This window comes from Thunnus thynnus, chromosome 16 (assembly GCF_963924715.1).
Source record: "Thunnus thynnus chromosome 16, fThuThy2.1, whole genome shotgun sequence".
Lineage (NCBI taxonomy): Eukaryota > Metazoa > Chordata > Actinopteri > Scombriformes > Scombridae > Thunnus > Thunnus thynnus.
Window position 1 is genome coordinate 25,677,880 of NC_089532.1, and position 26,417 is coordinate 25,704,296.

The 26,417-nt window shown below is 41.9% G+C and overlaps 1 protein-coding gene across 3 annotated transcripts in view; it reads right to left on the reverse strand.

Moving 5' to 3' along the window:
• daam2 (dishevelled associated activator of morphogenesis 2) overlaps positions 1 to 26,417 on the reverse strand; it is a 98,780-nt gene that overhangs the window by 9,974 nt on the left and 62,389 nt on the right. For 2 of the 3 annotated variants that reach the window (XM_067614919.1, XM_067614918.1), the window contains exons 6-24: positions 20,913 to 21,246; positions 20,064 to 20,174; positions 19,617 to 19,720; positions 19,383 to 19,449; positions 19,116 to 19,233; positions 18,866 to 19,004; positions 16,153 to 16,211; positions 15,690 to 15,874; positions 14,301 to 14,600; positions 13,952 to 14,059; positions 12,359 to 12,388; positions 10,178 to 10,284; positions 9,014 to 9,098; positions 8,520 to 8,626; positions 7,554 to 7,642; positions 3,833 to 4,001; positions 1,819 to 1,926; positions 1,582 to 1,642; positions 1,138 to 1,269 (exon numbers count right to left, since the gene is read on the reverse strand). In XM_067614919.1, coding sequence (XP_067471020.1) covers positions 1,138 to 1,269; positions 1,582 to 1,642; positions 1,819 to 1,926; positions 3,833 to 4,001; positions 7,554 to 7,642; positions 8,520 to 8,626; positions 9,014 to 9,098; positions 10,178 to 10,284; positions 12,359 to 12,388; positions 13,952 to 14,059; positions 14,301 to 14,600; positions 15,690 to 15,874; positions 16,153 to 16,211; positions 18,866 to 19,004; positions 19,116 to 19,233; positions 19,383 to 19,449; positions 19,617 to 19,720; positions 20,064 to 20,174; positions 20,913 to 21,246 — 2,413 coding nt within the window. The remainder of the gene's footprint in view (positions 1 to 1,137; positions 1,270 to 1,581; positions 1,643 to 1,818; positions 1,927 to 3,832; positions 4,002 to 7,553; positions 7,643 to 8,519; positions 8,627 to 9,013; positions 9,099 to 10,177; positions 10,285 to 12,358; positions 12,389 to 13,951; positions 14,060 to 14,300; positions 14,601 to 15,689; positions 15,875 to 16,152; positions 16,212 to 18,865; positions 19,005 to 19,115; positions 19,234 to 19,382; positions 19,450 to 19,616; positions 19,721 to 20,063; positions 20,175 to 20,912; positions 21,247 to 26,417) is intronic. The other variant, XM_067614920.1, reaches the window with a different exon arrangement.

Here is a 26,417-nt window from a genome sequence, read left to right on the forward strand (position 1 = left end):
GTGGACTGCCTGCTCTGTTTAGTCGTCCTCTTCTACCTTCTTAAGTCCGAAACACTGACCGCACACCCACACTTCCATATTTGTATTCCACTGGAAACCGTCGCGTCAAGGAGCTTTGACAAGCTTTGAGTTAATGCGTCAGACTACCCACTTACCAACCACACACACACACACACACACAGAGCCACAGACACACGGTCCTGTTAGGAAACGTGTGTGTTTAGAGTCTGGGCCGGTGAACACAGGTTCTTTTGTTTTCCAACTTTAACCGGTGCCTTGCTCCTCCCGTTCTTTTCCCGTGACGTCCCAACTGGCCCGTTTCCCCTCCAGTTTTTTAACCGGCCTCCTCCTTACACAAATAATTAAGTAGAAGGGAGGTTCTACATGAAACCCAAGGGCCCTTCCTCCTCTCTTTCACTCCATCTCTCTCACAATCTGTTGATCATTTGGAGAATTTAAGCAATTGGGGGTGTTTAGCATCATTATGTCAATTATTTTGAATAAAACATGGGCCTTGTAATAAAGCAGAATACAATATTATTTAAATGTAACTACTGAATGTAGTTTGCAAGATTTAAAAGCTTTTAATGTGTCATCATCAGAATGCTAAATGTGTAACAGAACACCAGAGGCCTGCAAATTAAATAACATGTTCGCATAAATCTTTTCAACACTGTCTACTTTTTTAAGCCTTTGGGATTCCCACAGTTCCACTGATATCTTCAGCTCACATACTTCCTACCATACATCAATACGTGAGCCAGCAGGGTTCAAAAGGCCGTTTGTCCCAGATGTACAAAGAAGAAGAAGTGTTGGATTTTAAAACACTAACTCAAAGAGACAAACAACAAGAAGACATAAGGGGGAATCCAGGGTAATCTTTCAGTGCTGGGTTTCCCCAATGCTGCTGAAGTCATCACACTGGACTAAGAGTTTCTCCCTTCAGTATTTTGTCTTTCCTCCTCCCTCCTCCTCATCCTCATCTGTCTGACATGAATGCTTGGCAGTGAGGACAACTAGCAAAGGATTCATTAAAGCCACCCACATGGACATATGAACTTACACTTACAGTATGATGTGCTCTCACATTCACATACGTTAGTCGTTGTCTAACTGAGTGGTTAAGCAGTTAGCTACCTTGTCCTTGGCTTCACTCAGCTGGTCCTCCAGTTCAGAGAAGCTGAAGCCAGCCACAGTGATGAAGTCACCGATCACGGCCACAAACTTATCCCCACGTTCCCTCGTCCTGCTCTGCTGGTAGTGCAGCTCCTGTGGCAAAACAGACAAGAGGCGTGTGACTTTCAAACTAAAAATTTACCTTGTAAATTTACTTGTGAGGCTGATGAATGTTTCATATTCACTTAAGCTTTCTGTGAAATACATGCCTCTGTGTGTGTGTGTGCACGTACAGTAAGCCCTTGTTTCTGTGTGTGGTTGCAAATGTGACATTTAGCGTTCCATGTGAGCGTGGAACATTACCAGCATTTAAACACTTCACCCTGCTGTCCCTCTCTGCAATGCTCAAAAACATAATTACAGACAGGAGAAGAACCAATGGGAGGGAACGTGACACAAACTCACTGCCTCGAGAGCCTTTAGTCCACTTTTGATACTGTGCACCTCTTTTTCCAACTCCGCCAAACTGGTGAAAGAAAGAAAGAAAAAACCGGATATTAGTAAAGTGCCTCATTTTTACCCAACAACTCTTGGCACTGCAATACTTTAAATGCCTTATTGTAGATATGGTGAAAGTGTCTTTTCACTGTGAGGGTCCCTACAGGAGAGAACATGAGTTCAGTGTTCTAAGAATGAACTCACTTGACTTTTGCAGCCTCTGGTACACTGCTGAGGTCTCCCTGGATGTGCAGCGTGTCAGGGTAGTTCTTCTCAAAGATCATGATCAGGTAGTGCAACATGGTGATGCTCCTGTTGAATCACAAGTACAGACATACTTTAAATTCACTAGGAAATATTACTTCTTGAAGAGTTACCCAACAAAGGATCATCTTGAGCACAATCTTTAACCCTTTGAACCTTGAGCTGTTTCTGCCCAGTTTTAACTCCCTTTATTTGCAGGTTTATAGTACAGATAGTTACTAATTGCATCTTCAGACTCTGAAGAAGAGCATGTAGCTCAGAACGTCACTAGTGGACATCTTATTAAACTGCATCATAGGGAGCTACAGTGTGCGGACTTTCATCTTCCTTTTGTAAATTGTTTCTTTGGTCCAGTACCTGTTTGAAGTTGATTGGATGTGCGCGTCTACTACACTTTTTGAAGTGGTACTATACAATACATTTTCTAAATCACCTTTTATTAAAAAAGGTGTTTATGCATTTTGATATTGTTTGGGTCTTTTCCATATATCAATGGACAGAGGAGAATGTCAGTGGTCAATGAATATGAGGACCCTCAAGCCTTAGTAAATGCACTGGTACATTTTTGTGGATTAGGTCACTCCCTTGTGTTTTTTTGTCTTATTTCCATTTGGGATGAATATGTTTTCAGTTTTGGCACTACAGTTTCCATCATGCTTTGGGTGATGCACACAGGAAGTGTAACATTGCCCATTGGAGAAAATAAGCAATGGCTGCAGTCGAAAAGTACCTCCCATCGTCTTTTTCTAACCACTTTTCCTTGACCTCGATGGAAAACGTCATGAGGTCAAGGAAAGATGTGAAGGAGAATTCATGAGGACTCATGAGGAAGAGACAGCCAAGGTGCTGAGAGAATTTGACTGCACTTACAATGGGCTATGTAATTAAACGACGACGGATGTTATTGACGCGGATCTGCAGTGGCGAAACTACAATGCTCTGTAGATGGACTACAAAAAGCTCATATTACATACTTCACCCTGTGTGTCTTTACCGTGTTGTTTCATGCCGGCTATATAAACGTGGACAACACGGTGAAAAATATCACTTCATTACCAAGGTCGGAATTAAATTTAAAAAAGGAATATAGGCTACCAGTCACAAAACTGAAACGAAATTGTCACATTGAGAATGCTTGTTCACGCTCACTCTCCTGAATCCCAATTATTGTATTAAAAATGAATGTTAAATGTATGCAAGATAGACATAACATGTTAGGCTACAAATCTACTACTGTACGTATCGTCATTCTTAAATTTCAAACATTTTGAACACAGCTTTGGACGGAGGGGACACAGACCGCTGTGGATGTGTGATGTGGGTTTAATCGTTTGAGTTTGTGAATGGTGTGTCGCTTGGTCACTTTAAATATTGCTGCCGCAAAGAATTGTGGGACAGAATTATCTCCTTTCCTTTCGTAAAAGGATGGTCAAGTGTACCCTATGCTAAAGGAGTTTAGAAAGGAAGCACTGAAGCACCTTTCCTTAGCATGTAGAGAATTCAACCAGCTCTTATCATGGCTGCCACTTAGATACCTCCAGGTCATTTCACTCAGTTAGGAACCTTCCTAAGCAAAAAAGACTATTCGACTGCAGCCAGTGTCTAGGAAAATCATGCTGTATCTATTAGCAACTAGCAGTATATATCATAACCACAGCAGCACGGACAACAATCAGCTGGATTACTTTTCATGTTGACCAAAAAGGTTATTATGAGTCAAGATCTGAAGTTCTGGGGTCCTTATTTATATGGTTTTTAAACAAATGTCTGGACATTTATCTACAACAGACTTCAGAGTAACTAGCACTGTGCTGATTCCACCAGTATGCCTGTAAAATCTGTGCATTCCTGTGCATCTGACTGTGAGAGGAAGGGGCATGATTTCTGATGCAAAATTCATCAATCATGTGCTAAGGTTTAATTTGACCTCCACTTCCAATCCCCACTGGCCCACCTGTCTATGCTGGACTTGGTGTCAGCGATCTTGTTGAGGCTGGAGACCTTGAAGCCGTAAGCATTCCCCCTCTGGCCCTTGTTCATGAAGTTGCCGAAGGCCAGCACTACCTCCAGCATCTGAGTCAGCCTCTTGCTCCGAACCACCTCCTTGGACGCATTCAGGATGGCTGGAGGAAAAGAACATTGAGAGAAAAGGGGGAGAGAGAGAGAGAGAGAAGCAGCTGGAGAGATCATATAATAGGTGATTGATACAGAATGTGCGCACTTTGTGTAGTGCATCACTTAACCTTTTATATTACATAATAAACTGGCCTTTTTCCATCCCCTTCCATTCTGTCTCTCTACTCAGCCCCCATGGACACACATGCAAACTAAAGCCTCCACTGTACATGGCCCAAAGGTTCTCATCCTTTCCTTCATTTTTAACATTCATCATAATGATTGATCAATACTCCTCAAAACAACTGGGCAGCTCGGTGGGGAAACCCATCAAGTCCTTCCAACCATCCATAAAACAGCAGGGGGAGGGGAATATTCCAAACATAACCCCATGCCGTCCGTTTCTTTCCCCCTGAGAACAGACCTCTCTGGCAGAGTGCAGGTGCTTCCCTCTCTCCACTGAGGAAACCTCAGTGTGAATGTGAAAATCATTAAGAAAATCCATATTGTTATTGTTACAGTTCTTTCTGCTGTGATACATCATGGGAACCATTCTTTTGGCTCTGCTGACAGTGTTCTGCTGGATGCAGAAAAGCCTGGCAGCACACTGCACCGTCTTCTGAAATGCCTCTATTGAACATGCTGGGTGGTCCAGGGCAATGTAGTCTCATCTCGAGTATATGACAAGTAAGTAACATGAATAATAAAAGGGGATGAGAACTTTATTATGGGCATCGATGAGCTGTGTGGTTTGGGAACATTTGGATCCAACAACAAAGATTCTGGAGGCTTGAATCAATACTCAAACTCACAGGATTATGACTCTGCTTGTACTTTCTTTCCATTCCTGCTGGCCACTAATGCATGTCAGAGGATACATTTTATTTGATCTCAAACTATAATGGATATCCTATCTATAGCGTTTAATTAGTCTCAAAAGCCGCGCACGTAAAAAACAGGCGCGTGCACGTGATACAAGCACACAGAACAGTATATGTGAACGGAAAAGCATCCTTGCAAGAGAGCATTTATGCTCCATGAGCACAAATGCGGTCCTGCGAACATGGGGCTGTGACGTGCTCACGACTGCTCGCCACTCGCTCGCTCGTCAAGTTGACTTGAGACTTTGGAGGCGGAGATGGAATAGACGGTAGCTGATGTCTTTTGTTGTTTAATGGCGGATTGCAAACAGCTTTTAGGTGCATACCACCACCTTCTAGATGTGAGTGTGGATCTAAACAGTTATTATACAATTACATTCAATTCTCCTATTAATTCCCGTGTTTTCTAAAAATCTGAAAATAACCCTGTACCCTACAACCCCTGAACTCCTCTGCAACATCTCTCTAATACCTAGTGTCATGTGATTCCTTTGGAGTGTAATTTTAAGTGTCTGTCACTCTTGTTGATATCTAGGTAAGTATAAAAATACATGCTCCACTGTTTCCTGTAGTCCGCAATGTTCACATCTACTCGTAGCATGCTTATTCATTATGTTTAATGTACTGTTCAGACTGGTGTGACCAAACCTCACATCCACATGAATTTAATTTCTATTTTTGCTCTCTTAATTCTGAATATTGTTTGAGCTATGTCAAGTATTATGTTTTGCCTTGTATCTGACTGCATGTATTATATACTTGTTAGCGCACTGCTGGAATCAGAACCTATCAAAACTTTGATTGGTTTGACTTCCTCTATCCAGCTTAGCGCTTAAATGGTTGTTCTCTCAGGCAAATACTGTCTTTGACTGTGCCAGTGATCAAACCAAACAGCCAATCAAAGGTCATGGTCAGTATTCAAAGTGACCAATTAAAGAAGCAGAGACATCAGCCACTGTCTATTCCATCCCTTCCTCCAAAGTCTGAAAAGTCAACTTGACGAACAAGCGAGTGTTGAGCAGTTGCGAGTGTGTAGGGAGGGTCGAGCTCGCGCTCATCAGAGTCCTGTGCTCGCGGGACTGCATCTGTGCATGCGGAGCAGAAATGCGAGGATGTTTTTCCACTCACGGATAGTGTTCTGTGTGCTCGTATCACATGCATGCGCCTGGTTTTTATGTGCACAGGTTTTTAGACTAATTAAACACCATACAATCTGACAAAACTGCTGCAGCACACACAGGGCAAAACTGTCAGTCAGCACTCGCTGAAAATAAAACAGTGCTGGCATATATAATATGATGTTCTCATCAAGGCCCAGAATACATTTAGGTCAACAGGGAAGTGTCTTTCAAGTAGCTATGGCTCAAACAGACATTATGACAGCTCAGTCATGACACACCCATGTGCTCACGCGTGCACGCACACACGTCTATGGACCTAATTGGAAGCCTTTTTCCTCAGTCTTTGAACTGAGCTGCAGTGTTTACGAGGGAGGCTCTTCCCTCTCAACATGGGCCAGCTTTCCAAAACAGCCTCCCTGGTAACCTGGAAGCCTGCTTGCAGGGAAAAACTAGACACTCGCTCTCACCATACACACACACTTGCACACTGAACACATAGAAGGGATTTCACAGGGCATTGTGAAAAGCATTGGTCAAAGTGTTCAGAGCTGATGACATTTTTAGTGTCTGAAACATTTTTTTTGCCTCCGGCGTGTAACCGTGTACAGTCATATCAAAGTAGTACACCCTAAAAACATGTTCTACAAGATTTAATTTAATCCTCTGCCCCATTTGTATGCAACACTGTTTAAACCACATAATAAGTGCACTGTTTTAAGACAGTTCTGATCAAAGGAGGCCAATGGTAGTTAATATTTCAGCCATTTAAAGCATAAATGCAGTGTTTCCCCTATAAATGTACAGACCTGGTGGGCCGCCAGGCCAATGAGAACCTCTACCAGGCCAAAAAAATTTTCTTTTTTTTAAATGCCAAAAATAACGCCAAATATCTATTAATTCGGAAATCAATAGCATTTGGGAGCCTCTGTGCAGCGTTGTTCCGAAACATGAGTCAACCTCTGTGTTGCTGCCTGGGAAACTCTTTGTAGCATAGCTCCTTTAAGGAATAGAGCAGCGTGTAATGTGCGTGCGTAGTGAGTGTGTGGTTGAGCGAGCGGCTGAAAAGTGGCGGTGAATGTGACACAGTGTCAGTTAATAAATGCTGCAGCTTCTCAAGACTGAGAAAAGTATCGTCTGTTGTTTTCCCGACTGCTGGAAAAATAAAGGGGGTTAGCCTAACCTGACCAGGCTCACTTAAGGTGGATTGAACCTTACGGTGGACTAGCTACTCTCATTTTAGTGTCAATCTCACAATCTTAGCCACTCCTAGACAGAGGATGGAGTTTTGTGCACCCCCAACCCGAGCTTAACACAGCACTTATTTGACACGTGTCAATAAACGACTGAAGTACACACTGAACGTGTTATGCAGAAATAAGTAGGCAATGTACTTTAGCCCGAAGTAGTTGTAATAAAGTTCATTGTTGGTCATTGTTGTTTTTAGTGCTTTTCATGTGATTGGTTAACAATAAGAAATATACAGAATATTGCCAGTCTAATCCTTTAAACACATTATCAGAGATAAGCTATTAATTACCACCAAGCTGTTTGTCCTTACCTTCCACCTTAGGCTTGGTTTCAGCTAGACGCTCTGCAAACTTCTTCTTAAAGAACAGAGCCTGCAGTCTCTGCTGGTAGTGGTCAATTCTGATGAAGGGAAGAAAGAGGGAAAATGAGGAGAAGAAGGAATAACACAGAAAGGGAGGTGAGTTACATTTGTCTCCAGGGAGTGTAAGTTCAAAGCTAGAAGTCACCCAATCGTCCAAAACACACTCACAGGCCTTTTATCATGTAATAGGCACCCATCAAGTTGGAGATTTGACAAATGGGTATGTTAAACTTGCCCAAAAGTTCACTGAGGGAGGGAGAGTGAATTTCAAAGAGGGACCGGGGATATTAAACGGCCAAAAAAGGGAAATAACAAAATCCCACATGTATTCCTCAGACCAAAGGAGATGTGGTCAAAAGGAAAGAAAGTGGACAGGATAATATTTCACAAAAGGAAATGAAAAGGTTTAATTATCTTGTATAAACAGTGCAGATTCTTAGAAAGGATGGAATTCAGAAAAAAGATCACTGCTGATTTAAGATGTCTCTGTTCTCTGATGTGTTTGGATGTATCAAAGGGCAGCCGTGACATCTTTTCTCAGCTAAATGATGAATCAAAGCTACATCTGGGGCTCCTTCTTTATCCCAGCCTCCCCTTGCTGCCTCACAAGTTCATTTTTTTGAACAGACACTGTGCTTTTTTAATATTTTAGCAGTCAGACAATATGCTATACAAACATGTCACCTCTGTCGTATCATGCACTCACTTTTTGTGTAACCGATAGACAGGATTAGTCAGCTATTTAAAAAAATCGCTCAGTATATTTCACACCAGCCCTGACTGAAGTATCTCCAAGTATTTCAGATGGCTTGGCTGCAATCAAAAATGTTTTACACATGAAACAACAAAAAACCAGACACATAGCACACCAATGTTGTTATGTGAAGCAAAGCTGTATACAGTAGTTCTGTGTACCTGCTCATTTCAAAGAGGAAGCGATCAGCCCGAGCCATGCGCTCCAGCTCATGTTTGTGCTCCTCCAAGAGATCAATGTCACTTTTCTCGGGGATAAACTTCAGCAGCTGCAAAGACACAAGGGCAGTGTTAACCCAAATGTCAAAGCTACAGTGAGTCGAGCAAACTAAAATCTACATTATCACACATTTTCCAGAAAATTCTCTTTTTTATTTATATATTTTATTTAGTATATTTATTTCATAGCACTGCCATGCACTATTGTACTTCCTGTACCATGATCTTGTACAAACAGTACATGGCAACAATCTCACCTGTATTTATATTTAGTTTATTGTTCAGCTCTTGTCACTTTGTCTTAGCAAAGTGCAAGTCTTACCCTGTCAATCAAATCTATATGCATTGCTTTTAGCTAGCCTACCAGTCGTAATAGACTTAATGAGCTCTGCTACTACGCTGCTGGACATGTCCATTAAGCAGGTATCCAACCTCACCTGCTCCAACATATCTTTGGCTAACTCTTCTCTCTCATCCATCTCTAGGATCGCCCTCCTGATCTCTTCATTGCTCATTTTTAACCTACACAGAGAAAAAAAAATTGTAGTTAATAATGGCAACATATGATCACTACACAATGTTTGCTGCATTCTGGATAAAAGCATCATTCTTAAGAGTTTGTATTCACACCTACATTTGAACACATTCATTTGGACGATGTTTTAATGGACTAACACATAACACACAAACCTGGACCAACATTTCTGAGCGTGAAACTAATATTCTGTGGTCTGGACCAATGTCAACCCCGGGGGCACTGCCAGCTGTTTCCAGTGCATCTGATCAGTGTTAAGTGTGCTGGGTTGTGATCAATAACAGCATTGTTAGTCTGTGCATCAAAGCCTTATTGACCAACTGCTGACCCCATTTGGGTCTAGTTCGTACCCCTGGGTCATTTACTATTGACACGAAAGTGAGTTCAGGGACCATGCTGCAGTTTTGTCAGACAGAGGATGGCCTTAGGAAGCCTGTTTATTGATCTGTAAAGAAAAGGGGGTTAGGATTCAAATTCTCTAAAGGGTTTTGGATTATTGCTGTTAGGAGATGTACAAAAGGTAACCATATTGTTGGGTGGGTCTTAAATGATGACAATTGATTCCGGTCAGATATAGTTGGACTCAAAGCCACTTTGGAGGGGGGGGGGTCAATTTTATGTGTCTTAATTGATTTTATATGGTTAAATTTGGAGACTGACAATCCTTGAGCGTTTAAAAATAGATAAAAACCTTAGTTTGTTGAAATCGGAACACTACCCCTGAGATGCATCCTTTCCTAGATGTTTTCATCTGTAATAGGGCTAAGTTTGTTCTTCCTTTCAAAAAAGAAAACACATGGTTGCTAATTTAATTACACTGACAGCTGTCCTTGTGTGTCCATTAAAAACATATATCCTGTATTAGACATTAGAGGCACCCGCCTCAAGCAGCTCCACACTGTAATACTGTTAACATTAACCCCTGACCCAAAGGCTGCAGTATCACGTATTTCACATCAGCCTGTGCTGGGACAATCACTTCAGAATCATAATGCAGTTAATAATATCCAGTTGTTAACTGATGGCATGATGTAGAATAATTAATAGTTATGACTTGGACCCATACTTTGAAAGCAGGATGACACAATTTTGTGCACGTCGGCCGTCGATGACCGACAGCTCTTTGACCTTCCTCGTGCTGACGTATATGTCATCCATAGAGCCCGTCTCTTTCTGCAAAAAAGATCAAGACAGAGAAACAGATTAACTTTGCAACATAGTCCCATTTGTAAGAGTTCTCAAACAAAACGCAATGCCTGCACAATGAGATGCCTCTTCCTCACATCTGCTTGACATCTATCTTGTTTAGAGATGACACGACCCCTTCTAAGCATTTAACAATGTGTTAATTTGGAACAGATTTTTTTTTTTAAACTTGAAAAAAACTAAAAAGAACTGAGGTCAGTTATTGCAATTTGATCACCGCCACTATCAAGCGCAGAACAAAAGGTTGCACTCTAGCCAAATACTTTAGTTGGCCCCGGGTCAAGATCACTGACCTGTTTTTGCAGTCAGTAACTACATATGTCAGGTGTTATGCATCATTTCTGAAAGGCTATAATGCAGATCTCATTAAAAATGATAAATAATGGACTGAATTGATGAATGTGTCCAAAAACATCGAAAAAAGAGGAGTAAATTCAAAAAATGTCACAAAATCATCTCGGTAAAAGCAGCAAATCTAAAGCAGGTCTTAGGAGAGAAAATCTTTTTTGGTGAGTCACCACTGCAAAACACAATGCGGGCAGGCCTATAAACCTCTCAGAAGAACAGGAAACACTGTTCAAAACTTGGTTCAGACGAGTCAGATATTTTTGTAAGCTTCACACAAATGTAGTATTAAAAATCCACATGGGGAAAGAATACATGTCTGAGAAAAATGGTTGGGGCTGAATGTTAAACACATTCTATTTATGGTCCGAGCCGGTTTCCTGCTTGCCAGAAAATGTCCTTTTTGAGGTTGCTGGGTATGACGTATGTAAAACAGATGCGGCTTGTAAAGAAAGTGTCGTTTTTCCATGCCCGCGTTGACCTACGGTGCCTGGCAGCAGACTGAGGTTGGCACTGGGTTAGGGGGACAACTCCCATTCACTGGGTCTGCCAAAGCCCTCTCTGCCCACGCGCTAAAGGCAAATTTGCCAGCTTGTGTACAGCCTGTGCACTCAAGCCAATGCAACTGAAGACTATCCCCTTCATCTTTTATAACCATTATTAAGTGGCGGCGATCAAAATGTGGTCAGGTGTTTGAACTCTCTTTTTATTTCTTTTGTGTGAGGCAACATGGTTTTGGAGGCTTTTCCAATATGCAAGTAGCTGCACTTAAATTCAGGCATATTCTGCTCACTTCATGATGAATTATGACAATTAAGGCAATGAAACATGTTGATGGTAATCAACACAATAACTAAGATAGAAATGTGGATGATAATGAGAAATAAGGTAAAGATGATTAAGATTAATGCTATATTTACACCTGGGCTTTTGGAAACCTCCACAAACCTCTAAAGTCTACAGCCAACCGGTTTTATTTATTTGCTATATATTCTACACTGTTATTCATACAGGGAGGAAAATAATACATTTAAACTTGCAGTAATTGACTTTATTAACCACTTGGGGCAGTGAAACAAGCTGAAAATACAACATGGACATGTTATCACCTTATAAAGTTGCTACAGCGAACAGATTAGCAAACAGTTGCCTATTTACACATTTGGAGTCATGTTTCTAGGGACCAGAAGAATGTCAGTCCCGTATTCTCTCTCCTTTTAGCTCTATTTTGGTTTTACCCAACTCTTGAGGGAATTATCTGACACTTAAGTTGCTAAATGCTCCACTATGCTGACCAGCTAGTTGCTAAATTTGCCTCTCTACTTGGCTTTTTCCCCACTGCTTTTTCAACAGCTGCCTGCTGTATCTGGAAGTGACACTAATGAGAGTGGTGACAATGAACCAAGACAGTAAGTGGTCAGAACATCAAAACAATAAGTTCAAAGATGCTAAAAAAGCTCCAGAGAGCTGAGGGAAACTGCAGAGTTGAGTGATAATTCTCTGTGGGTTTGCCACTATGAGCAACACCTTTCAAATTAGTCATATGACCCATTGTTACATATCACATTAATAAATACACATTCATGATATAAATAACTCTCTTTGCTGGCTGCCTGCAGCATCGCAGAAGAGAAGGGGATAGTGCAATGAAGGTAGGTAACCGTGTTGTAAAGAAGCTGGAAGACCTTTAACTTACCTGTTTGAAGGATTGGTTAGTGAGCAGGTCCTGCCCAGGCAGTCGGAGAGTGCAGAGAGACAAAAAAAATTGAAAACACATGCAAAGATTAGCACTTCAAGCAGAAAAAAGGTGGTGGCTAGAGCAAAGAACTACAACTATGCACACTACAAGCTGAAGCTGGGAAGCCCTCTGCGAGAAAAACAATCTACTGTTTAAGTCATCAGGGGCTCATGAAATCTGTACTAGTGCCTGAAATGTGCCTATGTTGCATAGTTGAACAAACTGCCCTAGTTTGCTTTCAGTATTCTTAAAGAGGCCATGTTTTTTAGAATGTATTTTGATGGCATCCACATCTGCCTTGACATGGAAAGACAAGAACATGAAAAATGAGTGTGGAAAAGTAACTAATCCTACAGAGGGCAAATGTAAACAAAAGCCTTTTCTGACCAATGACAAGCTTAAAATGGCAATTCTGCCACGTATAAACACTGCAATATTGTCCAGTTGAATTGAATCTCACTCCTGCCAAATGGAACTGAGTTGTCAAAGCCAGGAAGATCTTGGGTTTTTATGTGGCTATATCTATAGAGATCTGCATTTAACCGTTGGCTTGCGCCAATAAAAACCTGCTCTATATAAATAAATACCCACAGTAAATCACTGTCAGCAACAACCTCAAACGACCCATTACTCTTTAATAAAAGTCTGCAAAGTGAAGTTGTGCTTTTAGCTGTCAAAAGGCTTTTAAGCATGGCAGTAAAATGCATTATAAAGGAATTCAACAATGGTAATGCCTCTTTAGAGTTCATGTATTGCCCCTCCACTGAGCTTTACAGACCTCACTTTAAACTGCGATTACCAGAAACTAATTAGGACATATTAACATTCCACTTAAACCCATTTGAGGCAGTAAAATATGTCAATTTATGCAACTGCACCCAATATTATCACATGACAAGTGGTGTGTAATTAGTTTGTAGTGAGGGAAGTAATTACTACGTACTGTATGGTATTGCCCCAAAGGCGTGTATACTGCAATTATCCTATTAGTTAGCCCCTGGTTCAACATGGTGTAGTCAATTGCCTCTTTATTTTAGCACGCTAGCTTCAGTAAAAAGTTTCCTGTATCGTGACTCCTTGTGACTTCAGTGGTATTGACTGTTTCCTCTGTTATACTGATCCATGAGCCCATGAAGACCCAGACAGTTCCCCAATTCTCACACAAATGCTCTAAAGACACTAGGGCAAAGCTTGAGTTCTGTGGCATCTCTACAATAGGGCATTCAGCAGTGAACAGCTGCTCATGTTAGCCTGGAGCTGGACCCTTGGCGCTGTCACGAGTCCTTTTAAAACATCTCATAATACACACACACACACACACACACACTCTCACCATTACATACTTCACTAAATAATCAAGGCCAAATTCACACTTCAAATGAAACTCTGAAACTTCTATATGTTTGATGTTCGCCAACACACACACACACACACACACACACACACACACACACACACACACACACACACACACACACACACAACACACAGATTGTAAACCATAAAACTGCAATCCAGAATTGTGTAATCCACTCTCTAACAAATCCAAACCTGCTGTCTCTGATAGGCTGAAAACATCTTCTCTATGTCTTTGAGGTCAAGGATCTTGAAAGCTTTCAGGTCATCAATGTCATTCCAGATGGTGCCATTGATCATATTCTGCAAAAGCATGGAGGGAAAGAAGGGATTAACATTCAAACACTAATCAACATAGCAGGTGTTGCCTCTAAATCTTGTGCTGTCATATGATCTGGCATAATGCGTATTATCATCAGACGTAAAAATTTCATAATGATCATACGTTTAGGACAATCATGGTAAAATTAAATATGGTTGAGAAAGTTTTAATATTTTTGCACAGCAGCAGACTAGTTTAGAAAGATGTTGTCCGTCCTCTCACCTCTCCTAGTTTAGCCCAGTTGAAGGACTTCAGAGGATGTGAAGGCTGAGGGATGGACTTGGAGCGCAGTGTGGTCGCTGAACTGAAAGAAGAGGGAATAGGAGGAGGCGGGGCTCCAAAAATGGGAGGGGCTCCTGGTGGAGGAGGCGGGGCGCCAGGTGGGGGAGGAGGTGGTGGTGGAGGCGGGCAGCTGAATGGTAGTGGAGGAGGAGGTGGAGGGAAGCCACCCATCATAGGCGGTGGAGGTGGAGCCACTGGGGCGCCAGGAGGAGGAGGAGGCGGGAAAGACACAGTGCCGCCCTATTGGAGGGGAAATGGGAAATTAAAATTGAAATGATTGTGTTTTAAATAACATTAAATTACATTCATTTGGCGGATGCTTTTGTCAAAACCGAGTTAAGATAAATGCATTCATAATTAAAAGGAACAAAAGCTAAAGATGTCATCAAAAAATAGGAGTGCAACCCCAACCCAAATAAACTAAAAGCTTGTTATCAGAGTTACAAGTACTTGGAGGCAAATACCAAAAATGCTCTGAAATTTTGGAAAAATCTGCTTGTTTGCTGTTTTATCAGGAGTTAGATAGGAAGACAAATATCAATTTAATCTCTGTGTATTAGAACCCAACAAAATTCACACATAGTCTGGGAGCAAGGAGAAACAGCTAGCTTTCACAAAATGAGGAAAAACAGGCCTTCAAAAAACTCCCAAAAGAGTCTTACTTACATGTTACATCTTGTTAACTAGCAAACTACCCAACAATACATCCAAAAATCACCTGAGTTTTGTTCTGAGGTTTGAAAGAATGTAAACATAGCTACTTCACAATGACGACAGGACTTCTGAGATGCTGCATTCAGTTACTGGGCCCAGCTGATGTTGATTAGCAATTAGCATCAATGCGTAAGCTAACGTAAGCTAAATTATGTAAGCTACAATGTCTCTTGCTACCTGTTTCATACATGTACATTTATAATGAGTAATATGGCAGGTTTGGAAGGTAAAGGTTTAGGTAAGGTTGTAAGGTTTTGTTGGAAAACAGTGTTGACTTCCTCTAGTGTTTGTGCTAAGTTAGGCTAAACACATTTTGAACTAATTTCTGTGGTAAAGCCCATACAAAAAGGTTAATATTGATCTTGTTGAATTGCAGTAGGAAAGCAAAAAATATTTTCTGTAAATTCTGGAGCATTCCTTTAACATTGTTCTTTGATTGTTCTTTGGGAAAACTGTAGGGAAAAATAATTGAATTTAATATAGTTTAAATTCAATAACAATGTCCATTAGAAAAAAACAAACACTTGGCCATTAGCTACATGATTACAGAGCAGCATATCACTGACTCATACAGCATGTTATATGCCATATTATATAAAAAGTAGCACTTCTCACAGCTATGTCATTGATGCGTGAAGATAGGTCCATGACTTGTTCCCTGGCTGAGCGCAGCTCCACACCCTCACGCTGGAGTTTATCCTTCATCTTGTTCAGAGTCTTCATCATATCCTCTTTTTCCTGGGTCTTGGTCTCACATTCCCGCTCCTTTCTCTCCAGTTTAGCTAGCAGCTCTACATGATCTAAAAGCAGACAAGGGAGGCACAGGTTGTTCACATGGTGTGAATGAAGATCATGAACTGGAGATAAAGGTACACAGTGGAGATAGACATTATAGGCAAATATACACACACACACACACATATACATATATATATATATATACATACATACATATATATATATATATATATATATATATATATATACACACACATACAACTATTTCATTGAGATGGAAATGAATTCAGAAAATGTGATGCATTTTCTCCTCCAGTGCAGTGCGTCAAACAAGTCTTACCTTTCCTGAACTTCTCTGCCTGGTCTCGCCACTGTTTCACCTCATTCTCATTGACCAGCCTGTGAAGCAGGCAGATAAAAATGAGCATCAACACAAAAACAGGCAGGTAAACTGAGCACAGCCTTGCACAAAAAGATTGCGGGTAAGGGTCAACTGCAGTCCAACTAAGTCAAGCCGGGACATTTTGAGGAAATTTAATGATCAAACTGATCATTGGCAGTAATAGTTGACTTCCCATTTGTGAGGGATTCAAATTCATTGCCAGCATTGACTGGGTCGTTGCAGTTTTCTTTCCAAGCTGTATAATACAATATTAGTGCTGAAATAAATCCTGCAGGGCTTGAATCAGTTATATTCAGTTATGAATTTTAAACAAACAGGGTTACTCTGATGTTCTGAAATAAATTTTAAATCTGGTAATGTGAGAAATGAGTGTTCTTGATAATGAAACAATTAGAGAGTTTCACATGGGTGAAAGGGAAACTATGAGGTAAGATGTAAAAAAAAAACTGAAAGAGAAACAGAAAGATCATCACAGTGTTTTGAGAATTAATTGAGAAGAAAAAAGATCAGAAAATGAAACCTTGAACATTGGTGGTAGCCATGGCTAGAGTTGAGAAAATAGACATTTAAGACGTTTCAGTGTCACAGATTTGCACACAGTATAAACAAACAATAAAAAAGACAGAGCACGAGAGGTGGAACTGCTGAACAGAGAAAGTACTGAGGTACGACTGCCAACGAGGATAAAGTAACTTCACTGCGGTAATGATTCACACTTAAATGCTTGTAATCAATTCACATGAGGAAATCCACAAGGCAATTTAAAGGCAAATTGGTCATTAATCAGATTTAAGTCTTTTCAGATCTTGCATTAGTGAACAGAACTGTTTCAACTTGATTGCAAAGTCAGTACAGCTTTAATTACAGCTCCACGGATCCAACTCAGCTCAATTAACACAGAAAGACACAATCACTTTATTGTTGACTAGTCAAATATACCTTTACTCAGCAGTGGAAAAATGTGATTTGTACAAGAGTGTTAATTTTGGGTCAGGCACACGTGTGAGTAGTCAGAGCCATCGTCATGGTGACCGCATATGATGAATGACTTTGTCTCCCAGTTGTTTTAACAGTTGTTTTAACGTCCCCCTTCCTCCCCCTCTGAGCCGCCACGGCACGAGACATACGTTTTCACCCGTTAACCGTCAGGGCCTCCGGCACGCAGCCAAAATAATGAGGAAATGGCAGTTTATGCATCCCTTTTCCAGGCATAACTTACTCTAGGAGAGTTTATGGAAACACAACAAGGCTCTGGCAGTAATGTAAAGCGGGGGATAGGTTTTGACCGCTATGATGGATCCACAATGGACAGTAATGGATATCTGGGCTTAGATGCAGAGTCCAAGTTCGCTCTCTGTACACTACTGGAAAGAATTACGCTTAAAAGTGTGCTGATTGCACAAACAATGGTGGCTGAATTAGTGAACAGGGTAAGAGCTAGCAGGGGCCAAGGTTTACCACGCTACATGCTTTATGGTGCTTTCAGCGCTCAAACTAAACACATTCATCATTGACCTGAAGCTCAGTTTACAAATAACAAAAATGAAGAGAGTGGGAGAGAAGACTGATGGTGAAAGAGAAGAATGACAGCACGTCAGGAGGAGACACTGATGGAAGAGACACATACCAAATGTACTGTATAGACAAAGCCCTGAATGCCATCCTTTAACACTACCTACACTCAGCACATGCCGCGGTCTTTGGCTTCTGCACGAGTCCAGATTAGTTTCAAAATTCAGTGAAACCCAAACCACAAAACCCAGCAAATGTCAATGATCATTTGGAAAAAAAAATCTCTCTCTGCGACAGTGTAAACTGTGCCCATGATGACATACAGAAAACTTCCAAGTCCTAATGCTTGGTTTTGCTTTATAAAATGATTACTTCTCCCCGTTGTCTCCTACATGAAGCCAAGTGACTGCTTCGCCGCACCTAAACATGGCTGACTTGGCCGGGCTGCCCGCTTAATGCGATTAGAGCAATTTCCTTTTGATCTCCGGCTTCCGCTTTCATGCCAATTCACGCTCAAAGCATGGCTTCCTCTGATTCTACCCACGACCCCCTGCTGCCATCTTCACTTCACCTCACCTTCCTGTTCAATCACAGTCTCCTCTCTGACCACTGGCACAATAGCTAAAAAAAAACACAAGTCTTATTACGCATGTGATTACTAGTTTCCCTACACTAAAGCTCTGATGAATAACTCACAATATTTCACTGCTTCTCTGCCTTCTTACCATGCCTCGATCATACTGACATTAAAGCGCATAATGTTGATATCAGTCTTGTCTTTAATCTTAGTTGGTTGGATGCACTAACCACAAGGATTTTTCCAGAAATGAGAGCATGTTTACAGCTTCAGAGGATGAGGAGAAGCTTTTAAAGAAAGCACTCATGGGAAGTGCAGTGTACTTAAAATAACTCTCTCATATGATGAATGAATTATAATGTTTCATCAGCATTATCCTAAGTTGCTTTATAAACATTTGATAACATCTGACTGCATTTATTCCCGACCTTTATTGTATATACAGTATATTTATATAAATGTGACACAAGAGGAAATATTAATACTGTATGACAGCTGTTAATGACATACATGCTGCATTTTCACATCTGCTTCGAGTGAGGATAACGAGATTTCACTTACATGCGAATGATGTTCTTAACATTGAAGTTGTCCAGAGGGGCCAGGTCGGGGTCTTCTCCCTTGTCGTCCTGCAGGACTATCTGCTGGAGGATCCTGTCTAGAAGCTGCCAGTGCTGCAGGCTTCCTCCGCCACGCTTATCTGGATGTGGAGTCAGAGACAGAAATGCTAAGGTGATCCCAATAAGAAAGAAATGCTGTGCTGATTTGATTCATTAATTTTGGTAACATGACTTGTTGTGTAGCTACTCACAGGGCATCTGCAGGCAGTGTTGGAGGATGGAGAGGAGGTGTGGGTAGGCGTCTGTGTGGCTCAGCTTCTTCTTGACCATCTCAAACATGGCACCTGCACTCTTAGTATCTACATGGGTCTATTAAGAAAAAAAAACACATTACAATTAAATCTGACCATTGGTCTGCTTGACTTTTGATCATTTGAGTCATACAGACACAGCAGTACAGTCACTCATATTAATGTGACAACAAAATCGCTGTCTAAAGGTAATTCTAAATTACTCACTATATCAAATCTTTTGGCCAATTCTGAGTCATCCTCATTCCGCACCATCTCGAAGAAGTCCAAATGCCTGTGGAGAAGGACAGATTCAGCAGTCTGAGATGACCAAGCGTTTACTGCACCTTTGATTGAAGTGTAATTATTTGCTTCGTCTGCACTCCAGAATAATTACTGAGGAGGATATTCTTTTATTGCGCCATTGCTCATTAGGTGTCTCTCTCTCTCTCTCTCTCTCACCTATCCAGAGTGGCGTTCTCATGCTCTCGAAGCTTGTCGATGACCGGCTGGATGCCCAACATCAGGAACTCGTACCTTAAGTGGAGGCGGAACTCTAGGTTGTCCTGGAAATAAAAGAGGAAACAATGAGAGCGGAAGGTGAGACAGGTGTAAATAGATAACCCAAATAGGGAGGTGGGTAATAATATAGAGTATCTGGAATACTTCTGAATAATTAAGTAGTTCTGAATGACATTTTTGCAAATTACAGAAGGTAAATCATAATACAAAAAAAGTTAAATTACCTTGTTAAATAATTGACTGGTTGCAACACACAGTAAAATAAAAAAAATCCTGTAACTTTTTTCACTCTCACATATACAGAATTAAACAATTATGACCTCTTTCCCCAAGCTTTATTCAAAAACTGTGTCTATGTTAGTTTTGGATATAAGTGTTGGTTCTGACCTCCCCAGCTCCAGCATTGAGCACAGCGTTGATAAAAGACATGATAGCAGTCTTTAAGTTGACTTCATCTCTGTAGCGGCCTGTACTCCTGTCCAGCTCATTCAGCAGCGTCTAGATAGTCAGAACAGATGGGAAAGTTAGTCAGCAAGTATGTTGGATGGGAATCGAAAAATATATTTCAACGCCTAAATCATCAGATACTGTAGCAACGAGTCAGAGGTAAAAGGAACATGTCACTGAACCGATGTGGAAATCTTGATTTGCAAAGCTGAGTTGCTCTAACACTAACAACTGGTGGGACCGTTGTAACACAGAGGTCACTGTTCTCACTTCTCACAGCCTTCGCTCCCTCTCACACTGACCCCCGACATATTTCTGCAGCTTAATCATAACTCAAACCAACATTAAAAGGCCTCAAGTTCTGAATCACTCAGCTCCTGTGGTGTTAGCTTAGCCTGAGGTGGCATGATTTACCACACGCCCCGGGGGGACGTGTGAGATGTGGCGTGTTGACTCAGTCCTACTAGTTGCTAAAGCACTACACATACCCTGACCTCCATAACTCTGGATGTCCTCACCTGCCTTTAATACGGCCAGAGTGTTGACTTAACCTGAGGCCAAGAGTCTGAGGCACTGCAGCATGAGTCCCCAAATTATCAGAATGACCACAGCTTGATTTATTTGAGCATTACTCTGAAATATTTTGTCTGCCCTTTCCCATAATCCCTGTCTGCCCCATGTCTCCAGCAAAGACTCCTTAAGTATGCAAACACCAAGAGATATGACCTACAATTTAAGGAACGTGGCAGCTGTTTGCTTTTGTTAAAGATCACTTGAGTTTCCCCTCACCTGAAAGCGAGTCCTCTCAGCAGCGTATTTCTGGTAGTGCGCCATAGCCTGCAGCACCTTCTTGTGTCCGTCGGGGACCAGACACACGGCCCCGAGAATCTCTAGCACCGCCACTTTGGTCTTGACGTTCTCCGTCCGCAGGCTCTGTGAGATGGTGTTGATGCTCTGCGGGTGGGCCAGGACGTGCGCACGGCCCTGCGAGTTGTTCATCAGGGCCTTGATACAGCCGATGATGGATGTGTGGACGCGACTTTCTGATGTCTCGTAGTCCATACTGCGCAGGAAGTTGAGGAGGCAAGTGAGGCCGTCCAGCTCGATGAAGCGTGTGACAAACCTGGAGGAGGAGGAGGAGGAGGAGAGAGAAAAAAACACAGATTTAGACAAGTATAATAGGGGGGGTAAAGTGGCATAAAGGACAGCTCAAAGTGTCAAAATACAGTTTAGAGGAGAAGCATTGCTGCAGATGGTAGAGAGTGTACAGCAAGCTCATGGATGCTTCATGATTAACCCTGCAAAGCACCATACATTATATATACAAGGCCCTTTTTATTAAAATAGAAGCCTATGTATATGCATTCTTTAAAGTAGAAGTAGCAACACCAGATTGTAAAACTATTCCAAGTAAAAGTAGTACAAGGAGTAAAAAGGACAATACTTCCTTCTGAAATGTAGTTGAAGTATAAAGCAGCATAACATGGAAAGACTAAAGTTGAATCCAAGTACTTTAAAATTATACATAAGCATATTACTTGAGTGAATGTACTTAGTTACTTTCCACCACTGATATTGATTGAAAAAAATCCACATCAGCAGAGAAATCATGAAATGCCGCCGGACAAGAACAGCTTATTATCACGTGAAAACTTTCACACCCCAAGTTCAGCCAGTCTCCTAGCAGACAACCCTCATTAGCTGCTCTAATTATAACGCAGCGAGTCATTAACCTCTCTGGGAGAGAAGCGGACTCACTAGAATGACAGGCAGGACATGTAAACATTGAGGGATGTCACAGCTAGTGAGTGAGCACACTGTGGGCTGTATTGTAAATGACCTTCCCACTCACTGAGATTCCTGATAGGCCTCATAAATTATTTCAAACAAACGAGCGCTTGTAAGAGAGGAGAGAGAAGGAGACAAAGGGAGGAAAAGAGGACGAGGAGAGGAGGAGAAAAGAAGGATGGAGTCAGAAAGCGAAAGGGACAATGAGGGAAGAGGGAGAGAGGGGCTGAGAGGGGAGATTTATTGCTACTCATTGTAACAGATACATTGTTTTGACACTGTCAAAAGGACGCAATCCAAGTTCCATCCCCTCCCACTGCTGTCTTGGCTCGGGCAGGCGTGGAAAAAACAAAAAAAAAAAAAGTAAATCATCCAATTATTATCCTATACGTTGAGGCGAGTGTTCTTTCCTCTCATCACACACAATCAATCCCAGATTTCCAGCAAATATACATGCATACATAAGCACACACACACACACACACACAGGCTTTACCTGGCATGACCAGATTCTCTCAAAGATATATAATCCTCTGATCTCCAGCAGCGCCTGGATGAGATCAAGAGGATCATACTACATGCATGCATGCATACAGTCGGCCCTTCTCTGACAATGCATTGAAATCACAGAAGAGCGTGCGCGCACACACACAGCCTTTCAGCAGACAATGTGCTTCTTGTTTTAGCACAGACGCCGCAGTCTCGGCCTCTCCGCTCGACACCAAGGTGGCGAGGAAGAAATCCAATATATTAGATATGGCTTGATTCAGATGTAAGACAGACACTGGAGCTAGAGCAAGGCGGAACTGATCCAACTGTTAAAGTTACATATCTTGTATCAGTGACAAGCGTTTGGCTGGCAGAAGAGCAAGCAATAGCCCGGTACGCCTGTCCGTGAATTGCAGGGCCACCTCAGAGAGAGACATTTCATACTGGAGGAGAAATTAAGCTGAACATCCCGGTGATGAATGTATGGAAAGCAGAGGGTGAGAGATGTTGTTCTTGGAGTCTGGGTTCAAAAGGGTGGACGGGATTCAAGGCTTCGCTTCGCTCTGCTGGTTTGCCGACAGCTTGCCAGAAACACGCACACACACACGCACGCACGCACGCACACGCACACACCTCATAACCCTACAGTGTGTGCTAGCGCATGCATAGGGGAAGTGGGAAGACAGACGCATGCACGCACACAAAAATTTAATCCTCTGTACTCTCAACAAAACCGTGTAGTAAGCTGACATCCAACTACTGTCTCTCTCTCTCTCTCTCTCTCCTCTCTGCGTCCCTCCCCCCTCCTCCCCCATCTTTCATTTTCTCCTCAGCGAGCACTTGAATCAACGGATCCCATCTCCTCTGACTTTGGAGTCTCCTCTTGTCTTCTCCTATCCGCTGACATTCACGCTCAGCCGAGTGGCGTGCAGGGCCCCCCCCGCCCCCCCCCCCCTTTTTTTTTTTTTTTTTTTTTTTTTTCTTCCCTTTTTTTTTCTTTTTTGGAACAACCGCTGCATACTTGAAAACCCGCTGGGGTTGCGTTCAAGACAGCAAGAGCTAGACAACTGCTGCATACGATATGAGCTCAGGCAGAGCCGAACAATACCGAGGCCTAGCCAACCACACACACACACACACGTACATACATAAAGTTCTTGTCAGACAGACAAAAGAAGAAGAATGAAGGAAGGAATATAACTCGGAATTGGACAAGACTAAACAAAAGTGACAGTGGAGCAAAAAAAAATGAGTGCAGTGTGTGTTGAATCAGGGCAGAGGAGGGTCAAAAGTAATGTTAGGTTTGCTGCAGACTAAGAATTAAATATAACTTTGAGATATTAACTTTTTTTGACATTATTAAAGGATTGCCAATGTTTCCACTTAGCAGCCTTTAAAAAACATTTAGGGTCATGTAATTTGTGCAGAGACTTACTATAGTGGCATTGATCTAAAAAGCGTAAAACCCCTCAACCAGGGCAGACAATACTCTAAATGAGCAAGACAGAGTGGAAAACTAATCCAGATGCTCAAAACTTCTCTTTTGAACAGTCTGGACTTTTCAAGGTTTTAGCTGCACAGGCGCAACATTCTGCCTTTTTGAACTGCGAGTGACCCGTGTATGGCAGACAGTCGGTGGAGAGTTCACTCCTGCCTCAAAGCCTAACCGCACGAACTTATCAAAGCGCAACACTTCCACACACACACACACACACACACACACACTCTAGCGGTCATGTGCTCTCCGCATCTCTTCCGTCCTTCATTTAATCACCACGTTCGCACACACTTAACATCTCTTTCAAAACACCCACTCACCTTCCCCCCAGGAACAAGGACACACATACAAACGCGCACACACACACACACACACACGTCTTGTTCTACTATAAAAGGGCCAGAATGCGGACAAGCGCCGAGGAGTGTTTCTTCAGAGGTGCTGAGGTGTGTGAAAAGTCATACGATACCACTACGGCTCTCGCTCAAATAAATTTTACTTGATGTGAGGCCCGGTGTGTAACGGTGCTAAACTGAGGGCTGAACAAAGGGCAACACACATAAAACCCACACACACACACATACACAGATCACGATAAAACCCCTGGACGAGGTGCACGTGTGTAATGTGTAGTATATCATGACATGCAGGGAATGGCTGTTATGGACTAGGTTTATCTGCAAATCCACAGGGAGCAGTCTATGTGTGTGTGTGTGTGTGTGTGTATGTGTGTGTGTGTGTGTGTGTGTGGGGTTAGGCCATGTGTTCATAATGGCTCATGTGACTTGTTGATGAAGCCACACACACACACACACACAAACAAATCAAATATCTAATACACATAATTTGGGCTCTTTGTATGTGTGTATGTGGCTTAAAGCAGCACCAAAGACCATGTATGTTACATATAAAGCCAAACGTATTGGGGATCAAAGAGAGGGCAGCATATAGTATAACCCATGTGCTTCACCCCCCCTCCTTTCTTCCATTCTCCGTCTGTTTATTGCCATTCCAACACAAATCTCCTTCCCTCTTTAAACCTGCCTGTATCTACTCACCTGGCCTCTTGTTTCTCTCCATTTCCCCCCCTAAATGCTACTGTAAGTACCGAGATGTGAGAAATCTGCGCTCTGAGAGAAGCAAAAACAAAGTTCCATCCAAGACTCTTTAAAGGTGTTATACTCCGCTCCCCCACTAATGTATTTGGTAATATGTGCAAACAGATATAAAGTTCAATCTGTGTTAAGCGGAACTTTTGAGAGATCCGGCAGCAAAATGTTTTGAAGGATAATATTTGCATGTGGTGGTAGCGAATCGTCCAAAGGGCTATTGACACAGGCGCTCTTCTGAGGAGCAGGGGGGGTGTGGGGGTGTGGGGGTGTGTGGGGGCAGCTATAGTTGACTCGAGTCAATATTCTTGCTGGAAGAGCTTTGCAGAAACAATGTCCAGAGAGCTGTCCTGGAAAGGCTTGCGATGCTCTACTGACATGAGCCTGGGACTGCAGTGCATTCTGGGCCAGGATGGCCTCAATGACCTCCAGGAAAGCTTCATTTCCTGTCCTCCTGCAGTTATTTCGCCACGGAAATGACAGAAATGACTGAGGAGCGTCATGTTTTACATGCAAGAATGCACAGACACTATTCTCATCAACATCAGCGCTTATGTAACCGTGTAGTTACAACACCGCCGAGTCCCTGCGAGAGAGTTTATTGAAATACTTGGAAGCTAAATTGAAATAGTCTGTGCATATTTGATTTGACTGCAGTCGATTAGCAGTTTGAATATTAGCCCTCCCATGCCTACTTTGGTTGAGATTCTGCAGTGTGTGTGAGTAAACACACAACGCCAGCATGATGGTTCAAGCTCCATTGCACAGCTGGTAAACAAAGCAATAACTGCTACCAGAGAAAATGAGATAAGCTGTAAATGTGAGTACAAGAGAAATGATCTGCCAATTTTCAAAATGTCTCCTTTTTTATGGCTGTTTATAATCAATCACATTTATATTTGAAATAAGACATCTGGGCCATTAAAGTGGTTTAACGATTGTAACTATCAAAAACAATTTCTGATAAACAGTGAATGAGGTACAGCATCACTCACAGAGAGAGAGTGGACCTGCCTGCTGTCTCCTCTCAGCTACGGAGTCATTTACTTGATGCAACCCAGTTGTTCTCTAAGTGCTGTGATTTCATTGTTGTTGCACCATCTCATAATTTCCTACATTACCCATAATGCTTTTGAGATTTCAAAGGGGAGGGCATAATGACGATATGGATGTTTACAAGTAGAAAGTTAACTCCTTTATTTTTTTACATGCAGCTGCAATGAAAATGTGAAAAAACACATAGGAGACAACAAGGTACAACACCAAAACTGTTCAAACTTAATGTTTGAGATTTATGAGCATGTATATTTTCTTTTCAATGCAGGAGGTCTCCAGATTATTAAAGGAATACTAAAGAAAGGATAGTTTTCTTACACCAAAAGATGTCTTCTGTCTTTTCTCAAATTCTTG